The 9,815-nt window shown below is 38.4% G+C and overlaps 3 protein-coding genes across 3 annotated transcripts in view; 1 reads left to right on the top strand and 2 right to left on the bottom strand.

Annotated features, from left to right (window-relative positions):
- The window catches only part of LOC104946563 (vasoactive intestinal polypeptide receptor 2-like), a 14,355-nt gene extending 13,143 nt beyond the window's left edge, over window positions 1-1,212 (bottom strand). Inside the window, exon 1 of the mRNA XM_010772424.1 lies at window positions 1,137-1,212. Within this exon, the coding sequence (XP_010770726.1) occupies window positions 1,137-1,187 (51 nt within the window). The 5' untranslated portion in view covers window positions 1,188-1,212. The remainder of the gene's footprint in view (window positions 1-1,136) is intronic.
- Window positions 1,213-2,571: 1,359 nt separating this feature from the next.
- On the bottom strand, window positions 2,572-6,543 carry LOC104946562 (FYVE and coiled-coil domain-containing protein 1-like). The gene is made up of 4 exons (XM_010772423.1): window positions 6,339-6,543; window positions 6,211-6,257; window positions 4,913-5,022; window positions 2,572-4,264 (listed from the first exon to the last, which is right to left on the bottom strand). Exons 1-4 carry the CDS (start codon window positions 6,541-6,543, stop codon window positions 4,180-4,182), a joined length of 447 nt encoding a protein of 148 aa, XP_010770725.1. The 3' UTR covers window positions 2,572-4,179.
- An 832-nt stretch (window positions 6,544-7,375) lies between these two features.
- Window positions 7,376-9,815, top strand: part of LOC104946561 (FYVE and coiled-coil domain-containing protein 1-like) — a 6,118-nt gene continuing 3,678 nt past the window's right edge. The window contains exon 1 of the mRNA XM_010772422.1: window positions 7,376-7,459. Coding sequence (XP_010770724.1) covers window positions 7,376-7,459 — 84 coding nt within the window. The remainder of the gene's footprint in view (window positions 7,460-9,815) is intronic.

The raw sequence follows: 9,815 nt of genomic DNA, 5'->3' as shown, positions 1-9,815 counted from the left end.
AGAAAGGACAAAAAGAGAGAGAATCTTTGTTCCTGAAACTTTCAGAGTCTCTTTCCACAGAGGGGAGACATGTTGATGTAGAAAAGACATGAACAAGTGGATTTTGCATAATAGGTGACCTTTAAAGTTTCCGGTAGTAGTTTTGTTATGATTTTCCAATGCATGTTGAAATCTTATTATGACACCATCAGAGCAGATGAGTCTTGGCTGCCACCTGCCATCATTGACCCGAACACCAGGTTGGGAACCAGTGCTTCACAGCATTGCCAAGTTGTAATATTATTAAGGTGGAGACTTACAATTAGCCCAGTGGGGTTTCTAGCTCTCCCTGTTCAGAGAATTTCTTATAATTTCTTTATATTTTTTATATGGTGAAACATAAACTTGAAATCCTTGTTCGCATGTGTGGTCAATAAAGTGTATTTATATTAAAAGTTAACATAATCACACCCCACAGGCCACACACATCTAAATCTCCAGCAGACGGATTTTAAATAAATGTGAAAGATAATATTAACACATGTTCACACTTTCAAATAATACAGTATTGGAAAATCCATGCTGGTGTGATGGGATATTGGCATTTTTTCTTAGAAATAAAAGACAACACACACAAACACACTCACGTAAGACACACACACCTCCAGACCCACCCACACATTGAACAGTAAAGACTAGAGACACACACATACACACTTTATACTTATTCACATCACATTCATTCGTGAGCCTATGTGGATCAAGTACTCCTGTCTTTAGATCAGTCTGCTGATACCCTCCTGCAGAGTAGTGTATTATGCAACACACGCTAATGATAAGAACATGATCAGCTGCAGATCAGGATTCTGCAGACAGAGGCCGGGCGTGCACGCTCTCATGCACTGGGGCACGCACACACAGTTAGTTTGTTATGATGATTTTTGATTAAAGCTCAGTGAAAAGCAAAGTAATTCAAATGCAAATCTAGAATCTGGGAGAGGAAAAGAAAGAGAAATGGGGTAACATTTGAAGATTTATCTCGTTTTTGAAACACATCAGTTCCCTGCAAAAGAGAACCTAAAGTTTTCTATGTGGCAATAATAATAATGTATCTTCTTTCATTGTTAACAAAAGGTAAGTTAAAGTAGATCACTCACAGTTTGAGGCAGCCACAGAGTGAGCAGGATCCCTCCGATGAGACGGGACATGTTGTCGGTTCCTCTGTTCAGAGTGGAGTGGAGCTCTCATCAATGAGTCTGCAGCCCCCTCCTCCTGCATGTGAGACCCTGCTCTCTGCACAGGTGTACATACAACACCAGTCAAGCATGCAGCAATACAGGCGTAGCATTTCCTGTGTATTCTTTCAGAATAGATATCGCATTCTCAAGATATCGGTAGGAAATGGATAAAGAGTGAACATACCTACATATTCCTATAGCTATGGAAAACAATGTACCAGTCACCAATATGAATAATGGAAGTCTAATGACCTATTTGTTGCACCATTGTGAAGCGAAACGTTTCTGTATTTTATTTTGAAGGCCAAGAGGAGTTTGAAGGTGTTTTGGCAAGCTTTACAGCTGATGCTGTATTCAAATCTCTTCCAACGTACCTGAGCCTGAATGTGTCGCCAAACACACAGTTTTGGAAATGTTGGGCTGGTATTTCACTTTACTCGGACAGAGATATAAAACAGGAGATAAGCCAGATGAAAAACATATGAGTCTTAGACTTTTATGGAGAAACAGTGTTTTGTTTGAGTTCACATTCAGATTTCTCCTTTAGAGATTGATAATTTTATTAATTTGTGCAAACGTCAATTAATTTAGTTTCTCTCCCACACACTTACGCCCCATGCCTAAAACGCCTCCATTGGACTCCTTTGTTTTCTTCTTTAACATAATGACATCACTATGTAACACTTGCGCTTCTATCGGCTAGCGCTCCAACACATTAGGCTAAGGAGCTGGACATCTCCAAGCGGTTGACCAATCACAACAGAGCCGGCCAGCTAACCAATCAGAGCAGACTGGGCTCTGGTTTCAGACAGAGGTGCTGCAGCACAGGCAGTATGAGGAAAATAAAGAGCTTTTTTACATTAAAGAACGGAGACATGTCACAGTAGAGACACTAAATACAAATATGAACCTGAAAGTGTGCAATATAATTCTTTAAATTGTATTTATATCATAATAAATGCAATAAAATGCATTAATATCATTTGTATCAGTCAAACTGGAAATTATAATTTGATAGATAAAAACAAATATATATCCAAATCAGTAAGGTGGAAAATGTCCATAATGTTTTACCGTGTTCAAATAGTCCTGTCAACAATTCAAAAGTCACATTCAAAACAAAAAAATCAACAAATATTTGAGAAACGGGAACAAATCAAATATTTGGCATTTTTCAATCGACTAAGTGATCAATGTGGCTGACTGCTGAGATCATTAGCAGAACAGGCTCTGGCATAAGCTCACAAAACTAATCATATTCACTGAGTATTATTCTGGATAATGTGATGTCGTTCCGTCGTTCCAAATGTCACACACTTAACGAGACACAGATTAGTGGATGTCAGAGGCGTCATCGATCTCACATTTTATTCATGTTTACTGGATGTTTGACAGGTCTATTAGAGTCACACTGAGTGCCTGTAGTTATGATTCAAGCATATTACACTTCTGCAAAAATGATCCTTTAAAATCGGCAAGTACAAAAATCTGACAAAGATACTGTAAACTGAACAGTATTGTATACAGTATAATCAGTATTGTTTGTGACAAATTGTAAAGTGATTATCACAAAGTGCAGCTCTGTAATGAAAATATGAGCCTTTGCATAGAAATTGCACAAATATATACCCATTAAAAATATAAGAGATCTTGAAGCTAGAAAAGATTTCATCAACACAGAGATTAGCCCTTGCCTTTTAAAGTAGTGTACGGATTTACCCGAGATTGAGCTGGATCATTCTTTTCTCATTACTTTGCTTTAAAAGAAACATTAAAACATAATAAAAGCCATTTGATCATCGAGAGTACATTGAAAAGGGTTTCCTAAACGAGATGCCAGGGATTACAATAGAATCCAAATGAAAGTCAAACTTAAAACAAATGCTGATGTGTGATTTGTGATTTGAATGTCACTGGGATTACGTTTTTACAGAACGGTATCAACTCGTACCAAGTGTCATGTTTAATGTCGATGCTACAAAAGCAAAGTAATCCCTGGCCATCAGAGATAATAGGCACTTTAGAAGTACAGTAGCTGATTAGCTGACAGTTTTTAATATACTTTTAGTGAATGTCATTGTAATGACACCAGTCAGCCTGTGTAGGTGCAGGCACTCCGCTTAATGAGGTCCTATAAACTGGATGGAGAAAGCTGATTTGTATTCTCCTGACACAGAAACAAAGATGGCAGTTTTTCTTCTTTCTCTTTCCCAAAAACATTACAAATAAGGACATGCTACAAATAGAGGACACTTCAACGTCCCACTCCTGAGATCTGCACAAAGTTTATACGGTTTCTTATAAAACAGATATTGTAATTTTCCGGGTCAGTTTCTAGTTTCTACTTTTGTATATTCCTGCGCTAGCAAAGTGCAAACATAGTGTTCAGACAGGGTCGTTAATAAAGCCAGGAGCAAACCTTTTGTCTGCAGCTTTCTGCTTTGAATTCTTTGATTTAAAAGATTGCACAACAACTGACCGTACTTTGTCAATTAAAATAAAATATGTCTTGGGTCTTTTGCCAATAAATACTTACCATACATTCTTTATCATATTGCATACGCTGATACTACTGCATTCCCTAACGTGACAGCATGTTTGGGAAAAGAGAGACCAATAGTAAGACTGGCAAAAATAAAAGAAAGACAAAAAAGGTCTCAAACTAAACCAAAAGCTAACCAAACTTGGAGTACATATTGTATATTACTTGGTGGACATCTATAAAAACATTTGTCTTTCTGTTTCCTTCAGAAACGTTTCCATCTTGTTGACAACACTTCACTTAGGCCACAGTTAAAACATGGGGACACCTAAAAACAACAAGACCACAGACTTAAATAACACAATCAAAAATGGAGACATAAAATACTTGGGTAAAAACTGATTTGGAGAAAAAGAGGTAAAATAAAATCATATTAATTAGGAACTGTCGTTGAATTTGCCATCTTTGAGATCCTTTATATCATCCATGTTCAGGGGAGTCACTTCCATCGTAGATGATGGGTCTCTCCATGGTCAGATGGTAGAAGACCTTCTTGGAGATAAACCTGTAGAAAGAAGCTTTCCGATCAGAATTTATCATCAAAGTCAATGCATTTCTATAATTAATATGCTTCTCCCCAGTGTGCGAAATACCCGTCAATAATCGGGGGATGCTTCTATATATTAATATGCTTTCCCCAGTGTGCGAAAATACCCTCAATAATCGGGGGGTCCCCATCTCCCGTTTATTGCGCAATATACCGGTGGAAGATTTCTCAATATGCAGTAGGCCTATAGAATATTTAATGGATGCAAGCCTAGACAATCAGTAGTCTATAGCAGCGTTTCTCAAACGGGGCGCCGTCTGGCTTCTTCAGGGGTGCCGTCAAATAATTTGATATTGTGACGTTCATATGAATGAATGAATACGCGACCGTTAAAGAGCCGTCTGTTTTCCATTCTATGCGAGGAAATGCTTTTTCCAGCCAAAATAGAAGATATTTGTGAATACATGTTTTGAATTTGAATTATGAATACTGGACATAGTAAGCTTAAAAACATTTTAGTGACCATTGTAAGTGACAAATAAATATTATAATTTGAGACCCCCCTCAAATGTTGCAGTTGAGGCTTTCAGGGGGGCTCAGGTGTTAATCGTATTTCGCACACTGCTTCTCCCCCTGGGAGGAAGAATCGGGGCAGAGGAGATGTACCGTGAGTAGGAGTTGTCAAAGATGAGTGTGTAGAGGCCGGCGTTTCGGACTTTCAGCTGTCCCTGAATTGTCTCTTTATGGGAATTGCAGCGAGTCAGAGGAATCAGGACCTGAGAGAAGAACAGAAACATCGGCATGAAGTGAAACTCTGAATTCAGATAAAAACATTCCGCCAACAACTCTCGCCTCACCAGCCTATTTATCTATAATACTCTAGTCTCGTTTTAATAATATGCTGTAAAAACAATGTTTACGTTTGACATTGGCTAGCTATCTTACACATTGTACGTGACAGCGCCGGCCAGATAACCAATCAGAGCAGCCTGGGCTCTGGTTTCAGACAGAGGGTGAAAAGAGGTGCTGCAGCACAGGCAGTATGAGAAAAATAAAGAGCTTTTTGAACATTAAAGCATGGAGACATGTCCCAGTAGAGACACTAAATACAAATATGAAACCTGAAAGTGTGCAATAAAATTTGTTTTTATATATATAAAAATAAATGCAATAAAATGGCATATATCATTTTTTGTCAGCTCAAACTGAATTAATTCGATAGAAAAAAACAAAATCCGATAAAATCAGTAAAAGTGGGAAATGACTCATAATTGACCGTTTTCAAATAGTCCTGTCAACAATTCAAAGTCACATTAATAAATAAAGAAATCAACAAAATATTTGAGAAACAGGAACAAATCAAATATTTGAGAAAACAGGAACCAAATCAAACGTATTTGAGAAACAGGAACAAATCAAATATTTTGCATTTTTGCATAAAAAACAGTTTTCTATCAATTGACTAAGTGATAAAATGTGGCTTATTGTACATGAGTCATTAGCATGGAGAGCATGTCCAGGCTATAGGCCAAATACAAATATGAGCATGAACATTTGCAGATATAAAATGTTCTTAAAATTAATAATTGTTTAATTCCAACCATTTGAATAATATTTATATTATATATCAAAGTAAATATATTCAAGTAAATATTGACATGGAGTAGAAGAAGATATGAAAACCAAAGGTTGTTCAATTTACAAACCCTGACATTTAAAAGCGCAGGATTGTGTGCTGGAACCTTAACGGCTGCTGAGCAACCATGAACAACCCTGCAGGGGTGGTTTTCCCTCCGTCCAGTGATTTTTGAATAGATCAAGCAATAGAAAAACACTGCAGGGGTCTCCTAAGACACAGGGTCAATCCTTTGTGTCTGAAATAACTTCTGCTTGGACTACTGTTTGAAGCAACTGCAATTCTGACTGTAGGAGTACAAGGAGTGATTCTCACAACAACACATTACCTTTGACTGTTTCACATGAACATCAGCTGATGCCCTGTAAACGACACCTGAAGGAGAATGCTCTTAGGCTCCGAGGAAAAACACCCAGCTTGATGGTTGGCCCACGGTCAACCACCCCACGGACAAACAGGATCCACTGCTAACAGCTGGATTTGATGAAGAGCTCCCGGGATCCTCTTCACCAAACCCAGAAATAGTCGTCATGCTGAGACGGGACAGCCATCCTGCAATAAGACACCATTTCAAATGAGTTTCAGTGGCATCTAAACCGAGTCTCTCGGTCAGTTTAACAAACGCTTTAAAGCCAGAAGCCAAGACCACAGTGATCTTCATCCCGGATTTGAGAAATGTTGATTTCTGTATCCTGACAGTGGGAACAATGGCTTCAGGGTCATCCAGGGGTCACATCTCCTGTGCCTCTGCAAAACACATGAGTGTATTAGTTATATATATACTTTGTAATGCAAATAACATTCAACGGTAATGATTTAAGGGCTATAGAATCATTAACAGAAAAATAGAAAGCATCCCTGATGTAGGCACTAAGGGCAGGATAGGTATTGCTGTCTTTTAAAAATGTTCTTGGGGATAAACTACAGATCATATTGATGCTTTAAAGAGATATGCATTTTTGCAGATTTGATCCCATTACTTATGCTTAAACAAATTATGTTTGCCATTAAAGTGAAAAGTGAGTGGAATCTAATGCACAAGGTTATTTGTTAAGCATTACTTCATGGTGATCCCAGTTATCCTCCGAGGTACATCTTTTGTAAATGTTTTGTTCACATATTTAAGAGTTACCGCATTGAGTACCGTAATTGTCGACAATCAGGATGCACCTGAATATATCTGCCAGCAGCTAAATTGAATGATGGTTCTATATAAGCCGCACTGGACATCATATACGTGTGTAAATGTTATTTGCATTAAAAAGTATATATATCACTAATCACACTAATGTGTTTTGCAGAGGCACAGGAAGATGTGACCCTGATGAACCCCTGAACGACGACATGTTCCCCACTGTCCAGGATACAGAATCAACATTCTCAAATCCGGAGAAGTCACGTGGTCTTGGCTTCTGGTTTAAAGCGTGTACTGACGAGAGACTCGGTTAGATGCCACTTGAAAAACTCATTTGAAATGGTGTTCTTATTGCAGGATGGCGTGTCCCTCTCAGGCATTGTACGATATTTCCGGGTTTGGTGAAGGCTCCCGGGAGCTCTTCATCAAATCAGCTGTTACAGTGTGATCACTGTTGCCGTGGTGACCGTCGGGCCAACCATCAGCCTGGGTGTTTCTCGGAGCCTAAGAGCATCTCTTCAGTTCGTTACAGGGAATCAGCTGATTTCATGTGGAACAGTCAAAGGTAGATGTGTTGTTGTGAGAAATCACTCCTTGTACTCCTGCAGCTCAAATTGCAGTTGCTTCAAAACAGACATCAAAAGCAGAAGCTATTTAAAGACAAAAGGGATGACCCTGTGGTCTTAGAGACCCCCTGCAGTGTTTTTATTTGCTTGTTTTTCAAAAATCACTGACGGGAGGAAACCCCCTGCAGGTTGTCCAGTGGTTGGCTCAGCAGGTTAAAGGTCCCATGCACACATCCTGCGCTTTAAATGTCAGGGTTTGTAAATGAAACAACCTTTGGTTTCATAATCTTCTTCTACTCATGGTCAATATTTACTTAATTAATATTTACCTTTGATATAATCTATATAAATATTATTTCAAATGAGTTGGAATTAAACAATATATTACATTTAGAGAACACTTCATTATAATTCTGCAATTTTCAGGCTCAGTATTTGGTATTTTGTGCCTATAGTGTGACAGGCCTCCATGCTAATGACCTCAGACAATAAGACCACATTTATCACTTAGTCAATTGATAGAAAATAGTTTTTTTTGTGCAAAATGCCAAATATTATTGATTTCTTCCTGTTTCTCAAATATTTGTTGATTTCTTTATTTTTAATGTGACTTTTGAATTGTTGACAGGACTATTTGAAACGGTCAAATTATGGTCATTCCCACTTTACTGATTTGTAATAGGATTTTTGTTTTATCTATCAAAAAAATTATAATTTCCAGTTTTGACTGACAAAAATGATATATTGCATTTTATTGGCTATATAATATAAAAACCACATTTTATTGCACACTTTCAGGTTCTATATTTTGTATTTAAGTGTCTCTACTGGGACATGTCCTCCATGCTTTAATGTGTCAGAAAGCTCTTATTTCTACTCGCCTGTGCTGCAGCAACCTCTTTTCACCTCTTGTCTGAAACCAGAGCCCAGTCTGGGCTCTGATTGGTTATCTGGCGGCGCTGTCACGACAATTGTGTAAGATAGCTTACCAATGTCAAACGTAAACATGTTTTTACAGCATATATTAAAACGAGACTTAGAGTATCTATAGATAAATGGCTGGTGAGGCGAGATTTGTTGGCGGAATGTTTTTTATCTGGAAATTCAGATTTCACTTCATGCGATGTTTCTGTTCTTCTCTCAGGTCCTGATTCCTCTGACTCGGCTGCAATTCCCATAAAGAGACAACCTTCATTCAGGGACAGCTGAAAGTCCGAACGCCGGCCTCTACCACTCATCTTTGACACTCCTACTCACGGTACATCTCCTCTGCCCCGATTCTTCCTCCCAGGGGAGAACGGTGTGCGAATACGATTAACACCTGAAGCCCCCCTGAAACCTCCCAACCTGGCAACATTTGAGGGGGGTCTCAAATGTATAATAATTTATTTGTGCGACTTACAATGGTCCACTAAAATGTTTTTAAGCTTACTATGTCCAGTATTCATAATTCAATTCAAAACATGTATTCACAAATATCTTCTATTTTGGCTGGAAAAGCATTTCCCTCGCATAGAATGGAAAACAGAGGCTCTTTAACGTCGCGTATTCATTCATTCATGTGAACGTCACAATATCAAAATTTTTGAACGCACCCCTGAAGAACCGACGGCGCACCCGTTGAGAAACGCTGCTATACGACTACTGATTGTCTAGGCCTGCATCATTAAATACTTCTATAGGCCTACTGCATATTAGAAATCTTCACCGTGTAATACTTGCGCAATAAACGAGAGATGGGGACCCCCCCCCCCCGATTATTGACGGTATTTCGCACACTGGGAGAGAGCATATTAATTTATAGAATGCATTGACTTTGATGATAAATTCTGATCGGAAAAGCTTCTTTTCTACAGGTTTATCGTCCAGAAGGTCTCTACCATCTGACCATGGAGAGACCCATCATCTACGAGGAAGTTGACTCCCCTGACATGGATGGATATAAAGGATTCAAAAGTGGCAATTCAACGACAGTTCCTAATTAATATGATTTTATTTTACCTCTTTTTCTCCCAATCAGTTTTTACCCAAGTATTTTATTCTCCATTTTTGATTGTGTTATTTAAGTCCTGTGCTTGTTGTTTTTAAGTGGTCCCCATGTTTTAACTGTGGCCTAAGTGAAGTGTTGTCAACAGATGGAAAATCGTTTCTGAAGGAAACGAAAAGACAAATGTTTTTATAGATGTCCCACCAAGTAATATACAATATGTACTCCAAGTTTGGTTAGCTGTT

Source organism: Notothenia coriiceps, unplaced genomic scaffold, assembly GCF_000735185.1.
Source record: "Notothenia coriiceps isolate Sejong01 unplaced genomic scaffold, NC01 NC01_scaffold00011185, whole genome shotgun sequence".
NCBI classification, from domain to species: domain Eukaryota; kingdom Metazoa; phylum Chordata; class Actinopteri; order Perciformes; family Nototheniidae; genus Notothenia; species Notothenia coriiceps.
The sequence above is the reverse complement of the archived record's forward strand: the minus strand, read 5'-3'. Positions and strand labels throughout refer to the sequence as shown.